Raw genomic sequence first — 24,435 nt, 5'->3', positions numbered from 1 at the left:
TCACACTAAATTTTTAGACAGAATTGAATAGTAATACCAGAAAACATGTAATTGATCTGCATAGTCTAAATGTTTACTATCTGCCCTTTCACAGAAAAAAATCAGCCAACCCCTACTAATGAATAAAAATTGTTTTCTATTTTTTTAGTACCTCAGGAGATTTGCAAGTCTCATTATGAAATTTTTCCTGAGCCTGCTGTTCCAAAATTTGGAGGTCACGTTCTGTAATATCTAACGACATCAAACAAATTCTTTCTTTGTTCTCTTTCAACTTATTGCCTTCTTCTAATCCAGCTTCAAGCCCATCTTCTTCTTGTTTCACTTCATTTCGAAGTACATTTCCTTCATCATGTATAATTAAGTTATCAAGTGTTGTGTCCCATAGATCATCTTCAACTTCAGTAAAAATTTTCTGTTTTCTAATTTGTTTCTGTTGTACTCTGTCAGCAGCTGGATCTTCCAATGGTAATAACTGAACAGTCTCGGCAGAACCAAGTATCATCTTCCTCAATGAATACAGATTTTCTGAAATATCACGTAATAATACAGAAATCCTAAAAAAATTAAGAGAGGGTAATTCAACTTAAACTTCAATAACTACCAGCACAGTTGTAATGCTTTTTTGTAAGTACAAGCTTTCTAAATTGACCTTCATTTAAAGGACACACTGGATTACAGTTATTCTTCATTCCCTAATAACCAAATATGCTTACAGCTGTTGGCTACTCCCTAGTACAGCAAGGTGCTTCTGCATTCAACTTATATACTTACTAAGCATATATGCTTATAAGCATGTTGACTTGTATGCTTCCTAATTGTCAGTAGTGTTTAGTCCCAAACTAATTCTTTATACCAGATATACTTTTTATGGTAATTGATTTAATTAAATATGTCAAATCAATAACACATGACCACAAAAAAAAATTTACACTGAACATGTTAAAAGACACAGCAATTTCCTTTTTTAAATTTTATTTTATTTTATTTATTTATTTGACAGAGAGAGAGAGATCACAAGTAGGCAGAGAGGCAGGCAGAGAGAGAGAGGAAAGCAGGCTCCCTGCTGAGCAGAGAGCCAGATGTGGGGCTTGATCCCAGGACCCTAAGATCATGACCCGAGCCAAAGGCAGAGGCTTAACCCACTGAGCCACCCAGGCGCCCCAGCAATTACCTTTTTTTTAAAAAGTTCTGTCTGATTAACTATAGTCAAAACAACTATAAGAGGAGAAAAAATCTTAAACACTCCTAAGACTATGCCATCAGATTCTTTCAAGTGTCTTGTTTCCACTCCATTTTAAAGAAACTAAAACTAGAAATTGCTGATGATACATAATGAGTGTGCTTTAAACAAGAACCACTCTGCAGAATTCCAAAGAGTAGTCCTATATTTAATGAAGAAACCATGATGAATATCAAAACATTGGGACACAAATAAACACTAATATATTAAGTTAGAAGAAAATTTTTATGATCCCACGTTTTAACTAAATGACTCAATTTGCCAATCAATTACTTGTTCCAACTGTAAAATATAAGGGTTTTTATGTTATAATTCGAAAATGATGCTGTTGTGCATGTTCAATAATCACAAAACCCGACATATATTCTTTGGAACAGAAAATAAATTGAACAAAAAACTTCCCATCAGTGCAAAACTGTAAAAGGTAAGAAAATATGGAAAAGTTGTACATCAATAAATACGAATTTCTTAACTCCTTAGTTATAATTGCTAATATAACATTTTAACTAAGTGACTTTATTTTTTTTTAAGATTTATTTATTTATTTATTTGAGAAAGAGAGCATGAGCAAGAGAGACAAGCAGGAGCAGGGGGAAGGGCAAAGGAAGAGGGGGAAGCAGACTCCCTGCTGAGCAGGGAGCCTGATGCAGGGCTGGATCCCAGGACCCTGAAATCATGACCTGAGCCAAAAGCAGATGCTTATCTAACTGAGCTACCCAGGCACCCCTAACTAAGTGACTTTAAACAGCTATTTAGGGACGCCCGGTTGGCTCTGTTGGTTAAGCGGTTGCCTTCAGCTCAGGTCATGATCCCGGCATCCTGGGATCGAGTCCCACATCGGGCTCCTTGCTCAGCAGGAAGCCTGCTTCTCCCTCTGCCTCTGCCTGCCACTCTGTCTGCCTGTGCTCACTCTCTCTGACAAAAAAAAAAAAAAAAAAACAACAAACCAACAGCTATTTATAACAAACCTGGTTAACTGCAAAGGAAAACCACTGCTAGAGTGTAAAATAAGGCATACTATCTGCTGGTTATAGGGTTTATTAAAGCAATTTTTAATTACTTTATAAAAGTATAAGTTTGACGGAGAGGAGAGAATAAAAGAAAAGAGACATTTTTCCTATTTAATTAACACTTTTGATTAGCTTTTCTAATTCTTCTGTATTGAAAAGAATACTTAATAAAATCCAATATGACTTTTAAAGTTTTATATTGACGATTCAAATAAAAATCTGGTCATTTATGTAACAAAACTATCAAAAATGTTGAGTTGTTTCATGATTTTCTTCCATGCTAAAAATAGCACCAAAGTTGGGCTCAAGCTTAAAGTGCCAAGTCTACATCAATATAAATAAAAACAAAATCAAAATTAAATTCAAAATCTAAAAACTCACTAATTCTCACATTCTAAAATTTTCAAATCTTATAAAGAATAGTCAGTATTATACACAGTTATTCAAATATAAGAACTTACATAAATACTTTAGTAGGAACAGATATGTGACACTATTTAATCGTTAAATGCATGGGAATGTTGTAATACATAAACACAGAGACAGTGACTTATAGATTGATAAAGACTGTAAGGGCTTCTTTATTCTGTGCTAACATCAGAGAATGGCATGTCCCATATAAGATAACTATTTACTCCAACAAATATCAAATGATGTCTTCAGTAAGACATAATATACATTTCCTTCTTTCCTAGGACTGTTATTATGCATATTAGTAGCCTACAGAAAGCCTCAACACACAACAGAATGTTAAGTACATGACAGCAATACAACAGATGTGTAATGAATTTAAATCAGTGAGTAAGTAGTATTGTACAATCCAATAGCTTCCAGGGCCACTGAAGCATAAAGCTGTTCCCTTCTGTAACAAAACTCAAACTACTCTATTTTAAAGTTCTCAATTGTAATTTTTCTACTTTTGTCTACTCCTTTACAGACTGCCAGCTGTAACTGCCAGCTATGGTCATGTGCATAACATTTCTTATCAATACCTTGTTTTCATTTTAACTGGATAGCTAAGCTTGTCGAACTGTATCTATAAATGAGAAGAAAATAAGCTCTGAATGTGCCCTCATGTACTCCACTGGAAATACAGTTAAATATGAGTTTGAATTCATGATTATGACATGTATTTTAGCATGCAGAGGTCTTTTTGTTCCTCTTTGGTTCTGAGGGGTAAGTTAGGCATTACTGTAGACTTCTTACAAAGAACCTGAAATAAGAAATTTAACTAGTTCTTAATTGACACAAACTTGACAAGATCTTTCTTTACTAAAATGAATCAAGTATTTCCCATTCTCAAGTTTTAAGAAAACCTATCTTAGCTTTGTTATTACAAAGCAAAGCATTAAAGGAGATATAATTTACATTCAATAGATAGTTTAACTGCTAGAACAAATTCTGAAATACATGTAAACATCACGTAAACAGTAATTATTTTTCTTTCATAGAGGAAAAATGTGAAATTGAATACAAAATGGCTTAATTGTTACCCATCCCCATTTGACAGTTATGTCTTTCAGAAATTCTCAGTTACATTAAAACTATTAAAACAAATAGCTAGGACGAAAAGGGACTTTGAAAAAGAGCTAAATCTCTGTATCATATTTTGAAATATCAGAAGCAAAATTTATCACAAATCTCATCTAAAAAAATACACTAATACTGCATTTTGTCAGAATCAGAATTCTATTTCAACTAACCACTTGACATTCTACAAAGTATTTTCGCCTCAATATATAACTACATTGTAATCATTCACTGTTCAAGAGCATTCCTGGTATTGGAAGAAGTCATTCAGCAATTAGGGCTAGGGAAAGTCCTGGTTCCAGAGTTAGCTACAAGGCACTGATAATCCAATGTCTATTAATCCAAATATTTCAAATTATGTAGGGTTTCAGACATAAAATGGCATTTAAAATCTGAATTCCTCTTGTTCTAACAGCCTAGTGATTATATAAAATTCCTATTTAATAATCAGATAAAAACATGAAAAAAGAAGCTATTCAATATAAAAATTATTTGTATGTATATATTTTAGGTGACCAAACTATGAATATAATTAAATGAGAGATGCCTGTAAACAAAAGAAAAAGACAATTTTGAATCTAAAGTACTTTCCTTTCTGTGGACATCTGAATTTTATTTTGCCTTGTTTCATGAAACATCCTACGAAGCAGATAGAAAAGCCTTAAACTTCTTGATGGGCAATTTAACACACTGGAAAAATATTTCTCAAATTTATAGATCAGGCTGTGGGCATGTGTTGAAGCAAATTTCTATCTGTCAACGCACATGAGGCTGACAGCAGACTTGTCCACACAGACCTTGCAGGCCAGAAAGGACTGGCATAACACATTCTACATGCTAAATGGGAAGAATATGCAGCCAAGAATACTTCATCCAGCAAGGCTGTCATTCAGAATAGGAGAGACAAAGAGTTTCCAGGACAAACAAAAACTAAAGGAATTTGTGAACACTAAATCAGTCCTGCAAGAAAAATTAAAGGGGATCCTTTGAGCAGAGAGAGAGCCAAAAAGTAACAAAGACCAAAAGGTACAGAGACAATATATAGGAACAATAACTTTACAGGTAATACAATGGCACTAAATTTATATCTTTTGAGGCACCTGAGTGGCTCAGTCGGTTAAGTGGCTGCCATCGGTTCAGGTCATTATCCCAGGGTCCTGGGATAGAGCCCCACATCAGGCTCCCTGCTCAGTGGAGAGTCTGCTTCTCCCTCTCCCTCTGCCTTCCACTCTGCCTACTTGTGTTCTATGTCTCTATCAAATAAATAAATAAAATCTTCTTTTAAAAAATTAATTAACTAAATAAATTTATATCTTTTGATAATTATTCTGAATGTAAATGCACTAAATGCTCCTATCAAAAGATATGGGGTATCAGAATGGATAAAAAAAATAAGTTCCATCAATATGCTGCCTATAAGAAACTCATTTTAGATCCCAAAACACCACTAGATTGAAAATGAGGGGGTACGGAAAAAAAAGGAAGTAAGGAGGTGGAGAACCATTTATCATGCTAATGGAAATCAAAAGAAAGCCGGAAGGCCATTTTTATATCACAAAAACTAGATTTTTTTAAAAAAGATTTTATTTATTTATTTGTCAGAGACAGAGGGAGAGAGAGCGAGCGAGCACAGGCAGACAGAGAGGCAGGCAGAGGCAGAGGGAGAAGCAGGCTCCCTGCCAAGCAAGGAGCCCTATGTGGGACTCAATCCCAGGACCCTGGGATCATGACCTGAGCCATAGCTAGCTGCTTAACCAACTGAACCACCCAGGCGTCCCACAAAAACTAGATTTTGAACTAAAGACTGTAATAAGAGATGAAGAAGGGCACTACATCATAATAAAGGGGTCCATTCAACAAGAAGATCTAATAATTGTAAATATTTATGCCCCTAACTTGGGAGCATCCAATTATATAAACCTAACAAAATTTCAAAAACTCACTGATAATTATACAATAATTGTAGGGAACATTAATAATCTGCTCACAGCAAAGGACAAATCATCAAAGTAAAAGATAAACAAGGAAACAAGAGCTTTGAATGACACACTGGGCGAGATGGACTTAACAGATATATATAGTGCATTTCATCCTAAATCACCAGAACACACATTCTTTTCTAGTGTACATGAACATTCTCCAGAAGAGATCACATCCTGGGTCACAAATCAGATCTCAACCAGTACAAAAACACTGAGATCATATCATGCATATTTTTAGAACACAAGCTATGAAACTTGAAGTCAGCTACAAAAAGAAATTTGGAAGGACCACAAATACATGGAGGTTAAAGAACATCCTACTAAAGAATGAATGGGTCAAACAGCAAATTAAAGAATTTTAAAAATACATGGAAGCAAATGAAAATGAAAACAGTTCAAAACCTTTAGGATGCAGCAAAGGCAGCCCTAAGAGGGAAAAATATAGAAATATAGACCTTTTTCAAGAAACAAAGTCTCAAATACACAACCTAACCTTACACCTAAAGCCTAAATCCAGCAGGAAAACAGAAAGAATAAAGATCAAAGCAGAAATCAATGATAGAGAAATCAAAAACATAGTAGACCACATGAACAAAACTAGGAGCTGGTTCTTTAAAAGAATCAATAAGACTGATAAACCCCTAGCCAGCCTTATCAAATATAAAAGAGAAAGGACCCAAATTAAAATTATGAATGAAGGAGGAGAGCTCACAACCAACACCGAAGAAATACAAACAATTATAAGAGAATATTATGAGCAATTATACGCCAACAAATTAGACAATCTGGAAGATATGGATAAATTCCTAGAAACTTATAAACTACTAAAACTGACACAGAAGAAATAGAAAACCTGAATAAACCTATAACCAGAAAGAAAATTGAATCAGTAATCAAAAATCTCTGAACAAAAAGTCCAGGGCCAAATGTCTTCCGAAAGGAGATCTACCAAACATTTATAGAAGATTTAATACCTATTTTTCTGAAACTGTTTCAAAAAAAAGAGAAATGGACAAAAACTTCCAAACTCATTTCGTAAGGCCAGCACTACCATGATCCCAAAACCAGACAAAGACCCCACTAGAAAGGAGATTTGCAGCCAATATCCATGATGAACACAGATGCAAAAATTCTCACCAAGATATTAGCCAATAGGTCCCACAGTACATTAACAGGATTTACTCCTTGGCTGCAGGGGTGGTTGAATATGTGCAAATCAATTGATGTGATATACCACATTGATGAAAGAAAGAAGAACTATATGATTCTCTCAATAGATGCAGAAAAAGCATTTGACAAAATACAACATCCTTTCTTGATTTAAAAACCTCCTCCATGTAGGGATAGAGGAAACATACCTCAATATCATGAAAGTCATATACAGAAAACCCACAGCATATATCATCCACAATGGGGGAAAAACAGAGCTTTTCCAATAAGGTCAGGCACATGACAGGGATGTCTACTCTCACTACTATTATTTAACATAGTACTGCAAGTCCCAGCCTCAGCAATCAGACAATAAAAAGAAATAAAAGGGATTCAAATCAACAAAGAAGAAGTCAAACTTTCACTCCCTGCAGACAAAATGATACCCTATGTAGAAAACTCTAAAGACTCCACCCAAAAACTGCTAGAACTGATAGAGGAATTCAGCAAAGTCACAGGATATAAAATCAATCCATAGAACTCAGTTGCATTTCTATACACTAACAACGAGGCAGAAGAAAGAGAAAGCAAGGAATCAATCCCACTTACAATTGCACCAAAAACCATAGGATACCTAGAAACAAACCTAACCAAAGAGCTAAAAGATCTGTACTCTGAAAACTATACAATGCTTGCAAAAGAAACTGAGGAAGACAAAAAGAAATGGAAAAATGTTCCAGCTCATGGATTTAAAGAACAAATATTGTTAAATGTCTACACCACCCAAAACAATCTACACATTAAATGCAATCCTTATCAAAAGACCATCAACATTTTTCAGAGCTGGAACAAACAATTCTAAAATTTGTATGGAACCAGAAAAGACCCTAAACAGCAAGAGTAATGATGGAAAAGAAAACCAAGGCTGGAGACATCACAATTCTGGACTTTATGCTCTATTACAAAGCTGTAATCATTAAGACAGTATGACACTGGCACAAAAACAGACATGTAGATCAACAGAACAGAACAGAGAGCCCAGATATGGACCCAAAACTATATGGTCAACTAATCTTCGACAAAACAGGAAAGAACATTCAATGGAAAAAAGACAGTCTCTTCAACAAACGGTGTTGGGAAAATTGCAGAAGAATAAAACTAGACCACTTTCTTATACCACATACAAAAATAAACTCAAAATGGATGAAAAACCTAAATGTGACATAGGAATCCATCACTTGACATAGGACATAGAAATCCTAAAAAAGAATTCAGGCAACAACCTCTTCGACCTTGGCCACAGAAACTTCTTGCTTAGACAGGTCTCCAAATGTAAGGGAAACAAAAGCAAATATGAACTATTAGGACTTCATCAGGATAAAAGCTTTTGTGCAGAAAAGGAAACAGTCAAAACTAAAAGGCAATCTATGGAATGGGAGAAGATATTGAGTTATCAGACAAAGGGCTAATATCCAAAATATATAAAGAATTTAGCAGTCCCAACATCCCCCACCAAAAAAAAAAAAAAAAAAAAAAAAAAAATCCAGGCAAGAAATGGGCAGAAGACATGAACAGACATTTCTCCAGAGAAGACATACAAATGGCCAAGAGACACATGAAAAGATGCTCAACAGCACTTGGCATCAGGGAAATACAAATCACAACCACACTGAGATAGCATTTCACACCTGACAGAATGGCTAAAACAAACAACTCAGGAGATGACAGATGTTGGCAAAGTTGTGGAAAAAGGGGAACCCTCTTACACTACTAGCAGAAATGCAAACTGGTGCAGCCACTCTGAAAACAATATGGAGATTCGTCAAAAAGTTAAAAATAGAAGTACCCTATGACCAAGCAGTTGCACTACTAGGTATTTATCCAAAGGATACAAACATAATGATTCAAAGGAGCATCTGCACCCCAATGTTTATAGCAGCAATGTCCACAATAACCAAAATATGGAAAGAGCCCAGATGTCCACTGATTTATGAGTAGATAAAGATGTGGTATATATCCACACATATATCTATGAATGGATAAGGATGTGGTACACACACACACACACACACACACACACAAGATGTGGTACATATCCACATACATACATTATGAATGGATAAAGATGTGGTACACACACACACACATACACACACGATGAGGTATATATCCACATATATATGTATGAATGGATAAATATGTGGTGTGTATACACACACACACACACAGGAATATTACTCAGCCATCAAAAAGAATGAAATCTTTAGGAGCACCTGGGTGGCTCAGTGGAGTAGGGGGTCTGTCTGCGTCTCAGGTCCTGATCCTAGTGTCCTGGGATCAAGTTCTAAGTTGGACTCCCTGTTCTGCAGGAAAACTACTTCTCCCTCTCCCTCTGCCTGTCGTTCCCCCTGTTCATTCCCTCTCTCTCAAATAAAAAGTTTTAAAAATCTTTAAAAAAAAATGAATGAAATCTTGCCACTTGCAACGACCTGGATGGAACTAGAAGGTATTATGCTAAGCAAAATAATTCAGTCAAAGAAAGACAAATACCAGGTGATTTTATCCGCCTATGGAATTTAAGAAACAAAACAGATGAACATAGGGGAAGGAAAGAAAAATAAAATAAGACAAAAACAGAGAGGGAAGCAAACCATAAGAGACTCTTAACTACAGCAAACAAACTGAAGATTGCTGGAGGGGATGTTAAGTGGGGGGATGGGCATTAAGGAGGGAACATGATGTAATGAGCACTGAGTGTTATATGCAACTGATGAGTCACTAAATTCTACCCCTGAAACTAATACTATAGTATACGTTAACTAGATGGAATTTAAATAAAAAATTTCTGAGTCTACCTTAACAAACAGTAATTCTTTATAAATAGGAATGTGAAGTAAGAACAAACAGAATTGATAAAAACAGGTAATATTTAACCTCTGCGGATCTTCCACTTTTTTCCAAGTGTCAGGGAGATGCTTAGCCAGATCCATCATATTCCCAGAGATTGATGTCAGTTGTTTCTTCACATCACTAGGTAGCATCTCCTCCTCTGGACAAAAAGAATCAATGTTAATTTTCAAACCACAAAGCAGAGGGATTTATTTAGTCATTTATTTAAACAGTGTTAGGGTTCCATTTTCATTTTCTTTCCTTAAGCAAATTCCAGCAAAAGGAATTTCTTTATTCTACCTCCATGTCACCTCAGTCACTTTACTTCCCTTTCAGATTTTTGCTACTTGAATTTTAGAATAAATTCCAAATGATCTACATTCATACACATTACAACCAGCGGTTAGCAATCTAGACTGAGGAAGGCAGAAATGAGAAACTGAACCCATCTACACTATCTCAAAATCAGAACAGATTTCTGCAGGCTCTTACTTACGAAACATAGTTCAGTAAACATAACCTGAGCCAACAGCCAAGCCTCACTTCCCTTCTCATCAATCATGACCAAAATAAAATGCAAACCTTTCTAATCAGCGATCATCTTCCAAACTCTCAACTTCATTCTGTCTGGCACATCCTTCTCCATCAACACCACACCTGCCTGCCTTCCTCGAACCCTTCTCCTGCTTAGAGTTCCTTAGAGCTCATCACCATTTTCTCTTGTCCTCAAAAGTCCAGCTCCGCTGAAGCATGTGACAAGTCCCATCTGCTATTCCTGATTGCTGCATACTTCGACCTCAAAATCACATCTTTCATTCACTGAAGATTTCACTGCCTGGTTCACACAGTCGTTCCCTTCACTGCTACTCCTGTGATAATTCCACCTAAAATTGTGGCCTTTTCAGTGCTTTGATCCTTCCATTTCCAACAATCTTTTCCTCGACTGACCTCAGCCACCCATTCCTAGACATTTGACCTTATGAATGCCAATAAAGTCACTACTTCCAAACTTCAATGGTAAGCATTCCACCCGCCCTCGGAACACCAGCATGCTGGCTTGCCTTCCAGGATGCCCTCCCCAACACAACTATGCCTTCACACTTTCAGAATCGAATCCACTGATCGCAGCACCTTTTCCATACACCTTTTTCTTCCCACTCCCACTCCCCACCAAGTCTTTTTTTCCTTTCTTGCCCATATTACAATCATCATCCCCTTGTAGGACTTTGACCTCTTTTGCTCCTTCCTCCCTCCATGATACTTTTTATCTAGGAAAACCCCTACTCTAATTAAACCCAGCTCTTTTACCTACTTGATGCCTATAGTCACACAGCTGACTATAACTGAAGATAAAACACAGCCAAGATGACTCAGCTCGCTTTAACTTCATGACACAGATCTCAAAGGAACTCTCGGTAGACTGCTAAATATTCTGTATTTCCCACTTTTCTACTATTAAGATGAATATTTCATACCTCTTTCTTTCTCTCCAAGCCTCTAACATCTGCTTTCTCCTCCTTTTACTCAAGGAACAACTTCACCCTTCATCACACTAAGAAAATAGAAAAAGGAAACTATCTCATCTCCCCCCCCCGCCCTGCAATCTGCTAATTAGTCTGTACTCACGGAACTACTCTTATTTACAGCAAAATTCCATGAAAGAGTTGTCCACACATATGGTCCCAAATTTTCTACTCCCAATTTCCCCTAAGCCTTTACCCCAACCAGCACAGCATGGCTGCTTTGGGAAAGATTATCCCGTGACCTCCACGCTGTCAAATCTAATTGTCAGGTCTAGTTCCTCATCTCCTTCAGATTCTCAGCTATTTGAAAGAGCTGATAATTCCTTCCTCCTTAAAATACGTTCTTTCTGTGGCTTCTGGACACAACACATCTTGACACTCTGTCTTCCACCACCACCTCTTCTTAGACCTTCTCCACTGCACTTTCCTCCTCTCCCTGATCTCTAAATGTCAGTATGCCCTCGATATCAATATGTGGACCTCCTCTGTTCTTTATTCCAGTCACTGCCTCTTTCATCTCATCTCCTTCCACTGCTTTAACTGCCATCTGTATCTTGATGTTTCCCAAAGTTACATCTCCAATCTCAACCTTATCCCTGAACTCCAGAATCACATTTCCAACTGTGATATCTGCCTGAATATCAATAAGCACCTAAAATTTAGCATATCCAAAACTGAAATCTAGATTTTTCTCACCCAATCCCCCTTTCCCATAACCTTTCCACCATAACTGATCCTTCCATTAACTCAGCTGATCCAACCAAAATATGTTTATTGTCCTCTCAGTCTCTGGATCTTTCCCCTACGGAGAATTCATTGGCAAATCCTTCACAATTTATACCTTCAAAGCATTTACACATTCTACCACTTCTTACCATCTCTACTGCTACCAGCCTAATCCAAACAATTGTCATCTCCTGCTTGGACTACTAGAGTAGTCTAATAGACTTCCCTGCCTAAACACTTGCTCTTTTATAGCAGCCAAAAAAAAAAAAAAAAACAAAACCCTTTTAAATTAAAATTTAATCATGTCATTTTCCTGCTCCAAACTCTCTAAGGGTTTCCCATCACTCTACTTTGTATTTATTGTGATTAATAAAATATGAAGCCATAGTCACCCCTAAGGCCCTAAATGGTCCATCTGGCCCAAGCTCCTTTTCTAGCCTCATTTCTTCCCACTCTGACCCTTACTCATTTCGGCTCAGTTCTCCTCACTGTTCCTCAAATAAGGAATGCCTGTTACATTCTTCCCTCAGATATTCATGTGGCTCCTTCGCGCATTCTGTGAAATGAAGTGAAGGTGCTTGATCTCCTGTGTTAAGGGCACTTTCCCCCACAACTGAAACTGTGTTGATTCATAATAAACATCCAACAAATATGTCATATGCATGAATGAATATCCCCTCACAAACAAATCTTCTAAAAAAGAAGTTGTTTATACATGCTTCCTCACATTCCTTGGATCTAGTAACTTCTCTAGTCATGTTAGTATGACTTCTACTCACACCACCCCACTACTCCACTCTTGCTCTGCTTATAGCACCTCCATGTTCCCAAAGCCTGTGACCCTTCTTTTTTTCTTTTTTTTTTTTTTTTAAGATTTTATTTACTTGATAGAGACACAGCAAGAGAAGGAACACAAAGCATGCCAAACAGAAAGCCCAATGCAGACTCTAACCCAGGATCCTGGGATCATGACCTGAGTTGAAGGCAGATGCTTAATGACTGAGCCACCCAGGTGCCCCAACCCTTTTCCGTTTTAATAGCACATGCCCCAAATAACCACTCTACCCCAGAGAACACTCTTCTGTCACCTAGTACACCAAAGCTGCTGGAGTCAAAGGTTACAAATGATTGTTGCATTGCCAAAACTGATGATTAATTCTAAATCCTCAGTTTCTCAAACTCAGCAGGACTTAAAACAGGTTGATAACTCCCACGTAAAGCATGCCTCTTCACTTGGCTTTCTGCACACCATATCTCCTAATTTCCTTCTACGCCAGTGGTAGACAACTCCTTTGTCATCCCTTCCACCATGCAAAGACAAAATACTAAGAGTTCCTCAAAATTCTTTGTCCCAGTTCTTTACTCTAACTAAAGCTGTCCTCTGAGCTACCACCTGGATATCGGAGTCCCACCTGGCCCCCTCCACCTTTCTGACAGCCCTCTTTCCTTTAACATCTCTAAAATCAACAGTGACCCCTCAGCTCCAAAGCTTGTTCCTTTTCGTCAATGGTTTTCACCCCTTGTTTGTGGTAGCAACACAGGAATGATCCTTGACACATGGCTCTCATCATCACACCAAATTCTGCTGACTCTACTGCTCTATTAAATGAATTTTGAATCTATCCCCTTCTCTCCATTCTCAATACAACCATCCAAGCCGGGTAACCACCGCCTCTCCCTTGGATTGCTCTCACGGCCTCCTAACGAGCCTTCCCACTGTAACCCTTGCCCTGTTACAATCCATTTTCTACTCTACAGCCCAAGTTAGTCCTTTTTTCTTTTTCTTTTAATATAATCCATGTCACTCCTGTGTTTAAACCCCCTAATACCTCTTAGGAGGAAATTAAACTCATGTAAACATAGCCTATCTGCTCTCCTTGTTCTGCGTCTCTGTCCTGCACTCCATCATATTTAACAGTTCACCACGCTGAACTACTTGCAGTTGCCTATCGATCCTATGATCTCTTTCTGTGCCGGCTGGTTCCTGTGCCTATGACACTTTTCCTTTATTCTTCCACTACCTAACTCTGGTTCCTATTTCAGGTCTCACCTTAAACATCACTTCCTCCAGAAAATACTGCAATACTTCCAAATATGCATCAGATGGTTCTCCTATGTGCTAACCACAGTGCCTTATTTTCCCACATCATGAGACTCATCTCCCTATAGCCATGCCTCCTTTGTTCATCTCTATATCCCCTACAAACCTGTAGATTTCCCTCTTGGGAAGCAGATCATGAGTATCTTGTTCATTACTGTATCCCCTATCATAAAGTCCTCAACAATTTTTAATAAATGAGTAAATGTATTTTTATCTACTATATTGTTCAGCGTTTATTAGCTACCATCCTGGAGTAAGCTAATATTTTAACAAGAAGAAACAATGTGTGAATATCCTTTTACTTCCTGATGTTATAATCCACTTTAATTCTTTAGTAAGAAGAAAAAACACAATTTTATAACTAAAAGTGGACATCTGAATACATCATGTATAAATACACCAGGGAAATTAAACAACAGTGAGGCTGATACCTCTGGCTTCCTAACAGGAAGGGAGGAAGGGAGGGAGGGGGAAAAAAAAAAAGAAGAGTGGTAATCTTTGTCACAATTCACTTAGGATCCTAGTCAATGTACCTCACTTCAGATGTCAAAATATATTCACACATATAATGCAATAAAGAATAAAAGTGTGTGTCAAACAATGCAGTACTGAAATGACAGGTACACAGATACCAGGACTTCTTGTAGCGACTTATAAACATATGGTCCTTTAGTGAGAAATACCTTAAACATTTCCTTAGAAGCATTTTAATCAGAGACAAAATTGTAAGTATAGCCCTAGAAGTAATATGGCAAACCACAGATTCAGAAAACCATGAATCCCTCTGTTGAGTTGACTTCTGTTATGACTTCAGTAAGTTTTATATTGTTCTCCAGATTAGCTTCAAAAACATATCATCTACTCAATTTAAGCAAGATAATTTCTAGCCACAGTACCTTTGGTTATAGAGAGTCAGTAAGCTCTCAACAGAAGTGACTTTCCAGGGAAAGAAAGAAAGCCTAAGGAGTCTTCTACCTTACTAGGTAAAGAAGGAGGGTCTATTACAAAGGACATGAATCCCTTCTTAATGGTAATCAAAAAGGGTACAACATAATTTTATATGAGGAGGTCACACCTTATCTTTAAACTTATTTAGCAAAACCACTAATTTAATTAACCTCTTAACAAACACAATTATTTAAAATCTCCAAAACAAGCTATAAGAATAGGAATAACAACTCTATATATATCAATACAGGTGCTCAAAATAGTCTGTTCCTTAGTGCTCACTATTCTATGCACTAGATATGGGGCTATCATCTATACTCCAAGCACGGGGAAACATGTAAATCTCAAGTCACATGGCAGGGATTCCCCTTTGATTTCTGTCACAGGAAGAGCCCATGCTCTTTCACTCTACTGTGTAGAGTATGTAGCTATCACTGACCTATTGAGGCATATGAGAAAAGCATGGAAGTGGAACAAAGTGGCCATACTTTTTGGAGGAAAACAGCAATTATCTTACCCTAGAAAAAATGAGAAATTTAAACCAGGACACTATAAAGTAACTTGTACATTTTAAATATTTATAGCAAGGATGTAATAATCTCCAGACTGGGAGATAACTGGTTGTGTCACTAATGTTTTCAAACCCACAAAGCCCCAACCAAAGAAGCCTAATGAAAAGCTATGTGACAAAGCAGTAGTAAGTCCTCCTCTGCCAAGAGTAATGTGCCTGAAACTCCAATCTTGGGCCACAGAGATCTCACACCCCAATGTTCAGACACTCAAGGAGTTGTAATACTAAACAGTTTGCACATGCGTGAATATTGACTTTTGGAAATAAACCTCACAAGAGAGTAAATTCAAATTTTATCTTGTATTTTTAGAGCACCACATACCTTTTTTATTTATAGCAAACCTTTGTACAGCATCACCTAAAATCTCTAATTTTTGATAAATGATGAGACCAGCCTATTAAAAAAAAAAAAGCAGAAAAGTGAAAAGAGTTTGCTAAAGGTAACCAAAATAAGGCTTTATGTCCCATCTTTAGAAAAATCAACAGTGACTCCCAAAGCACCCAAAAGGCTGCATTCAACTTATTATGTTACACAAAGATCTATGTCTTCATTAAATCACCATACCAATTTTGAGAGTGGGTAAAATAAGCTACTTGTGCCTTAAAAGTTTTACATTTTTATCTTTTAATATTCAATATTCTAAGGAGTTATCCAAATCAAATAACTTATAAGTGGGACTCCAACAAAATACAATCAAGTACGAGAAGTCTGTTTTGGCGACACGTATCTACTCCCCTGTATCTCATTAAATCAGCTGTGAATGTCGGCTTAATGAACAGCCCTCCTTTCAGGCACTGTTAACAGGAACAACCAAATCACACTGATTTTTCATGAATAAAAATATTACAGAACTTGCACAAGTTCTCAACAAGTTCTATAATTTTTTTTAACAGAATGCAAAGGAAAATTATCACCCTATTTCCTGACAAGATTGAATTTTTTTGTTTTGAAAAAAAGGAGTTTCCAGGCCTAAAAATAGATGTGAAAAGGGAAACAGCAAGATATTCATTTACAATTGAAAGTATAAATTAAGGAAAAAGAAATCCACAGGGACATAAAATGTATTTCCTAGCAAAAAACAAAACTGAGAAATAAATAATGCTATACATTAAGCCCAAATTTCAGTATGTATGAATATGTAAATATGAAAATACAAGTGACTAACAGCAGTAGAAAGCTAAATTTGGAAGTAATTTTCCTAAATTTTTAGCATATTTTAAATGTAAATATAAGAAATAATGCCAGTCTCAATATAGGAACTACAATTATTTTTATTCTGAGTTGCTTATAAATCAAATACATCATCAATATCATTTGTGTTTGCTCAGCCTGTGTTTATTAGCTATCCATGTTTTCAGAGAGATTACATTGATTACATAGAAATTAGACATTATTTTGGCTTCATGACAATAAAAACTACTAGCAGTGAATAATCCATTGATCGGTACTTGCCAATTAATATTGGGAATTATCAGTTTCACTGTCTTCTTAAGCATTTTTAATGCCAACCTAATTTAAAATATTTGAGTTTGTACAACAATTACAACAAAATTTTTCTAAAGTAATTTATTATAAGTTTAAAAAACACATCATAGTTTAGAGATCTTTGATACATACATATGCATCAGTGGCTGCATATAGCTTCTGATCCTCAGTGAGAGGAAAGTCATTCCAATTGCTACAGCGGATAGACCTGTCTTTCAGAAGCTGTTTGCCAAAGAGATGTTTAACCAAACCATTCAGGCTCCAGATTTCTGTACATTTCAGCTGGAAGTAAAGAAAAATCAATACTGCAAAAAATTATTTCTTTCTATTTTCAGATATTTCTAAATACCAGCAAATGCCCATGCCACAAATAAAGCCAGAAATGCTATACCAAAATATATGGCAGAGTTAGTCCTTAATAAATTTTCCAAATAGTGTAATATTAGCTTCGGATGTCCCGACATGGTAATTCAACACTTCCACACAACACCCAGGGCTCATCACAACAAGTACATGCCTTATGTCTACCTTTTCATTGGCAACATCTGTCAGCTCCACAAAATTCTTCAAATCAATGTCAAAGTCACATAGAAGCTTCCGCTGATCACCTTTGATTCCTACACCTGCTTTTTTAATTGCTTCATTTTCAAGCAACATCTTTAATCCCTGAGGAAAAACTGTAACATTTTATTATTACTTCAATAGGTTCTATCAAGTATTACTGATTTATTTTCTACTTCTTACACATGCTATGTTTATATTTAAATTTATGTTTATGTTAAGATTAAATTCAGAAACACATTCACCTAAAAAAGTATTCCTTTTTTTTTTTTAAGATTTTATTTATTTATTTGAGAGAGTACAGAGGGAGAAGAAGCAGACTCCCTGCTGATCAGAGAGCCCGATGTAGGGGTTCAATCCCAGATCCCTGAGAACATGACTCAAGCCAAAGGCAGACGCTTAACCAACTGAGCCACCCAGGTGCTGTCACCCTGAGCATTTCTTTTCTTACCTAAAGCAAAGTCCTCACTGATAAATGACAAGAAAAACAACTGGTTTAACTACTTTCTCTGCTAACATTAACAGTATATTCCTGATCATTGAGCCCCTCTAAACTTCACTTCTCTACTATCTAAACCAGGAATAATAACAATACCTGATGAAGATGTTATAAAAATAAATAAAACAGGGATATGAATGAATCAGGTGGAACATGAATACCTCAATAAATGATGAGAAAAGCACAAGCTAATTCAAAAGCTTAATTTTGTAGGCATAAGGTTGACATAATACAACTATCAACCATATAAAAATGAAACAAAGAGATACTAACCTGACATAGAAGAAATATGAAACAAATAACATTTGCTCTCTGACACACATAACTGAATCAGTGCAACTCTGCTCTGTTTCCCTTTACTGTACGCTGGTGGCCATTCCATGTCAAATCCTACCACACCTCCAGTACTCAGATCCGTGCTAAAGGGGAAAAATATAGTACAGATGAACTACATTAGTATTTTACCTTCTGTATAACTTCTGCATTCCAAAAATTAAAAGACAAGTCATATATGGTAGAAGATATCTATGATACAAACACCTGATAATGAACAGCCAGAAAATATTAAAAATTCCTTGAAAAGTTGGTAAGAAAAAAAGAAAAAACAGATAATCCAGTAAAAAGGAGGAAGAGGAGGAGGGGGAGCAGGAAGAGGAGGAAAAGGAGCACAGTATCAAGTACTGAGAAAGATACCTACCTGCTCAAACACTGGTGAATGTAAATTGGTAAAATCCTTTTAAAAAAGGCTTTGATAATATTTTGCTGAAGATGTATAAACACTATGACCCATAAGTTTTTTCTCGTAAATATATCAAACTCTCAGATGCGTACAGCCCGACAGATGTTTAAGAATGTTCACTGCAGGGGCACCTGGGTGGCCCAGTTGGTTAGGCATCCAACTCTTGATTTCAGCTCAGGTCATGATCTCAGCATCCTAGGTCTGGCCCTGCATCAGGCTCTGTGCTCATCAGGGCGTCTGCCTGAGGTTTCTCTCTCCTCTTCCTTTGCCCCTCCCCCCACTCATACTTGCTCCCATGTATGCTCTCTCACGTTCTCTCACTCTCTCCAAATCTTTAAAAAAAATAATAATTTGCTTTAAAAAAAAAGAATGTTCATTGTAATACTGTTCTTTCTGGCAAAAATGGAAACAAACTGTATTTCCATCAACAAAAGAATGGACAAATTGTGGCATATGGAAACAATTAAATATTATATAAAAATTAAAATAGAACTACATATACCAAAAAGGAAAAATTCTCAAAAAAACATAAAATTTTGAGTGGAAAACACAAGTGGCAGAATATACATATAGTTTGATAGTATTTTTTAAAGTTTTTAAATGGGCAATATAACAGCATATGGTATTTGAGGGTATAAAAGTATAGATATAATAAAAAACATGTGAGGGAATGTTAAACACTGAACTCATGCTAGAAGTTATCTCAGAGGGCTGCAGAGGGGAGAATGAGAATGGACATACCTGGGGATTTAGCTGTATTTTACCACAACACTTCTTAATAAAGATTTAAAGAAAATGGATATTAAGATTTGCTAAAGTGAGGGTTTTGTTATATTATTTTCTATTTTTGTTTATATTTGCCTATTTTATAATTTTTAAAAATTAAAAATATATATCACAAAAGAATCTCAATTTCTGCTTTGGGCCAAGATGATAAGACATATCTTTCCTCTATGAACAAACAGAAAATTGGACAAAATAGGTACAGACACTGAACAATAGGCAATACAGGACTGTGCTCTCTGAGGGAAAGAAAACCATGGGGGAGCCCTACCGCTGCCCCCACTTTCTACCTGGAACACTTTCCAGACAACAGAACAGGGAGAAGTCAAAGCAGAGCACTGAGTTAGGGAGACAGGGTTCCCAGCCAGAGAGGCTGAGGGAGCTAGAAGTTGTTTCTGGAGAGGTGGGAGCTAGGCAAGAAAGAGGCTGAACAAAGACCAACCAGGGAACCATCGCATGAACAATTCCTAGGGCTTACTTACATGTAGGGAAGAGGCATTAAAGTTCTGAAAAGTGGCCTTATAGAGTCTTGATCGCCTGGGGCAGTCAGCAAAGACTCCATGAGGCCCACACCTTATTATTATAGGGCTAAATTACTCCCAGAGGAAAGACGCCTATCAACCTGCCCTAATAAATCTTAAAAATAATGGCTCAAAAGGTAAAAGCTGATCTTCAGGTAACTTAACTTCCTGACAGAGTGAAGCTCTTTTCTTTGAAGAAAAACAAGCAAACCCAACATTCAGCAAGGTAAAATCACAATGTCCAATCAAAACTGCTGGCATTAGGAAAAAATAGAAAATGCGACCTCTAACCAGGATAAACATCATTTCAAAGAAAAAAATCAGTAAAATAATGGAATTAATAGACAAGCACACTGAAACCACCACTATAAATATGCTGAATATGTTCAAATATTTAAAAGAAAACATGAATATGAGAGCCAAACTGGAAGATACTTCCTAAAAAGAAACAAATAGAACTTCTAGAGAAGAGAAAAGAATAACAGGATGGGGGTACTAAAGAAATTTTTTAAATCTGTTAAGACTAGAAACCCACAGGTCTGAAAAGGTCAATGAACCCCCAAGCAGGATGAAGACAAACCACGCTACACAAAGAGACATCATAATCAAATTGCTGAAAACCTGTGATAGCAAAAATCTTTAAGCCAGACAGTGGGGGGTAAGAAAGAAAAGCCTGCCTATCATAATGCACACAGAATTCATCGGAACTACATTCCTCAAATCACGTATGCTTATTGCTTTTACATATGACATGCTATGGCCCTGACAAAGGTAAGATGGTAGAGTTAATATATAATCATAACTGACAGATTTTACCTTCTCTGTGAGACAAATTTTGTTCTATATAAAGAGACCTAATAGCAGGGCCAGTTAACTGGGAGTGAGGGCACTTGAATACTATTTCTAGAATTCATCTAGAATTCATTTCTAGAGATCATAATAGCTTAACTTAGCTCTGTATCTTGTAACCATTGCAATGTACAACAGTCTAAAAAAAACAAATAGGTATAATAACTTCAAAGAAGATCTGAATGAATTCCTTCCTTCTTCTTCTCCTTGTAAAATGCTTTAAGAGCCTTGGATTGCATTATTGCATAATCCTAATTTAACAGGGCAATTTTAAAAAATATTAACAGTCATTTCTAATGTTCTTCTTAGGAATCATTTGCTATAACTGCTGCAAACTAAACCCAACAGAGCTGATCACAACCACTATTCGCTACTAATTTGCTATTTTTTTTTAAAGATTTTATTTATTTATTTGACAGAGAGAGATCACAAGTAGGCAGAGAGGCAGGCAGAGAGAGAGAGGAGGAAGCAGGCTCGCTGCTGAGCAGAGAGCCCGACGCAGGACTCGATCCCAGGACCCTGAGATCATGACCTGAGCTGATGGCAGCGGCTTAACCCACTGAGCCACCCAGGTGCCCCTACTAATTTGCTATTTTTAATGAAATATAAAAGGGACATTTGGAGGTTGAATAATTCTTACATTTTTTTTTTTGCCCTATATTGGTGAAATAAACAATGTGTTTAAGTATTTAAGTACTGAAAGTAACAAAAAATTAGCTAATAGGATTATGAACAACATGTACATTACACATTTAATCCAGTAATTTTAAGATTTTTTAACATAAAATTAGAACTTGTCAAATGATATTCCATGTAGAAATGATTACACATTAACTGTAAAATTCAATCTACTTACAAATATTGTCATAATAGTTATCTTCTAAGGGTTCAAATTCAAATGAAACTAGAAAATTCAAATCTCTTACCTAATATCTTCTGATAGAAAAGAACAATCACTAGCTTCATAACTATAAACAATTGATCCAGTGTATTCTAAGAAAGGGAGGTCATCTTCGAAAACACTCTTCTGAACAGATGCCTTGAGTTAAATAAAATTTCAAAAAGGCACAAATAAAGTTCACATTGAATAAGAGATATTTACGGAAAAAATACAGTTCAATGGAGCATTCAAATTATGGTTCCAAGTTCTACCAACTAATGTTTTACAGACTAATGAAGTCATGAGGACAATGTAGCAAAAATAAACTAGCCACTATAAAATTATTTTTCTAAAAAGTTATTTACAAACTTCCACTCCTATTTTCATAAGAGCACTTATAGTATTAATTTTTTCTGTAATTATATTAGCATTCTAGATGTAATAATGTTGCCTTAAGTTGCTGAAGAATGGCTGGTAGATCTTGTATCTATGAAAACTTAAACATCCTTACCCACAAAAATTCACCAAAGTAAATACCTTTCTAAATTGCCTAAATTAGAACAGACTAATAAGGTCAACCCTACACAGCAAGAATAAAGGTAAAATACAGAGTAAGAAATCCCATTTTGTAAACCCCATTAAAATTTAGTCCCATTCACCCAATAAAGGACTAAGTTGGGATTCAACTGCACAACAGCTATTCTAACTTAAATGGTGACCTGAAGTTTACAAGTGAAGACTGACTGATTTTATAGTCAAATGTACACTAAATTTTCCATTAACTAATAACTGGTGAACTGCATACCTTTCCTTCTACTGCAGGACAGGTCTCATTCTGCCCAGACATCCATTCAGGAAGTTTCCGCTGCTGTGGAGTTGTTTCCAACTTTTTTTCATTCATCTTTAATAGGCTCCAGTTGCAAAATCCAAAAAACAATTACTCTGTGAATAAAAACAGTGCAATCTTTGAAAAAAAAAAAAAACAACAAAACAAAACTCAGAAAGAGTCCTGTGGATACGATAACTGAGGAATCAAACATGCAAATTTAAAGTTACAGCATTTGGCCCACCTATAGGTTTTAAGAGCTAGAATTGCAAAACAAAAGGACACAGATATAACATGCTGGATCTAATAATTATATACTCAGTAGTATTTCTTCTTTTTAAAATAAGTGAGCCAATTTAATTGAGTTCTAAGGTTGTAGTAGTTTCAAAATCCTATCATTTTATGACTTTGCTCCTTTCAAAGAATAATCTTTATCTCATCACCAATGACAATCCTTGAGTGTGTAAATTCTTACAGATTTTGACATCTTTAATTTTCTTATCATCTGTCCTAAGATCTAAGGAAACTCAGCAAACTGTTGGACTTGTTCACAAGTCTACTTGAAAAATGAATTTTTAGACAGAGAACAGCTTTTCTATATTAAGGGTTTTCTTTTATTAAGCTCTTGGCCTAGTAAGTGAACAAGTTTCCCTAAGAATAAGAGTTTCGCAGAGGATATTTTTAAAAATCTGTTACTAGCTCTGAGGGCTCTTCTCAATGTAAACCACACGTAAAAAATGGTTATAGAAAACACAATGAATAGGACAACCATGACAAACTCTTTTTTTTGTTTGTTTGTCTGCTTCTTTTTTTTTTTAAGATTTTATTTATTTATTTGACAGAGATCACAAAGAGGCAGAGAGGCAGTCAGAGAGAGGAGGAAGCAGGCTCCCTGGTGAGCGGGGAGCCTGATGCGTGGCTCGATCCCAGAACCCTGGGATCACGACCTGAGCCGAAGGCAGAGGCTTTAACCCACCGAGCCACCCAGGCGCCTCCAAACTCTTTTTGTTAATGGCAAATGGATCCATACCCTAGCGTGACCTAACACACTAAATTGAAGCAGTTTTAATTTCTTCATAAAATCTTTCCAACTCCAATCTTAGTTCCTATTATCTCAAATTGCTAGTAAAGGAGCAGCAGTTTAAAATATATAGCTGAAGATTCTTATGATGAAACATGATACTATGAAATAATCACAGCAACTACTTATGATTTAGGATGATCTGTTATCCCTATTGATAGTTAGCAATATAAACCCAGAAGAAATTACACAGTAGCAGCAGGTATCCATTTTAATTGCTCATTTTCTCAAGCAGAAAGCCCCAAAACTGAGAATACTGATAATTTATGAAGGAAAATTTTTTAAGGAAATTTTTAAGAGATTACTCTAGCAAAATCTTCTGTATAAAACCAACTCTACCACTCTTATGCATTGGGAAGGAAGGGGTTAAAAACAGGCTAGTAATTTACTCTCCTTACTGGGAGAGAGGAAATGAAAGACCTCAACCAGGGATCCCAGTAATAACACTCACCATCTCAAACCAGATGGTAGCCTTGTAAAACTACAATGATATTTACTAGCAGAAAAGTACCAAAGAGTACCTATCTAAAAAATGCTATTC

At 36.2% G+C, this 24,435-nt stretch overlaps 1 protein-coding gene across 6 annotated transcripts in view; it reads right to left on the bottom strand.

Annotated features, from left to right (window-relative positions):
- Positions 1–24,435, bottom strand: part of WRN (WRN RecQ like helicase) — a 145,340-nt gene that overhangs the window by 91,258 nt on the left and 29,647 nt on the right. For 5 of the 6 annotated variants that reach the window (XM_059384320.1, XM_059384324.1, XM_059384323.1 and 2 more), the window contains 8 exons: positions 22,793–22,929; positions 22,034–22,146; positions 18,489–18,634; positions 17,684–17,832; positions 17,288–17,437; positions 15,992–16,064; positions 9,846–9,960; positions 152–554 (listed from right to left, as the gene is read on the bottom strand). In XM_059384320.1, the coding sequence (XP_059240303.1) occupies positions 152–554; positions 9,846–9,960; positions 15,992–16,064; positions 17,288–17,437; positions 17,684–17,832; positions 18,489–18,634; positions 22,034–22,146; positions 22,793–22,888 (1,245 nt within the window). In that variant the 5' untranslated portion in view covers positions 22,889–22,929. Of the gene's footprint in view, positions 1–151; positions 555–9,845; positions 9,961–15,991; positions 16,065–17,287; positions 17,438–17,683; positions 17,833–18,488; positions 18,635–22,033; positions 22,147–22,792; positions 22,952–24,435 lie in introns of all 6 variants that reach the window. The other variant, XM_059384322.1, reaches the window with a different exon arrangement.

The sequence above is a fragment of the Mustela nigripes genome, chromosome 18 (genome assembly GCF_022355385.1).
Source record: "Mustela nigripes isolate SB6536 chromosome 18, MUSNIG.SB6536, whole genome shotgun sequence".
Taxonomy (NCBI): Eukaryota; Metazoa; Chordata; class Mammalia; order Carnivora; family Mustelidae; genus Mustela; species Mustela nigripes.
The sequence above is the reverse complement of the archived record's forward strand: the minus strand, read 5'-3'. Positions and strand labels throughout refer to the sequence as shown.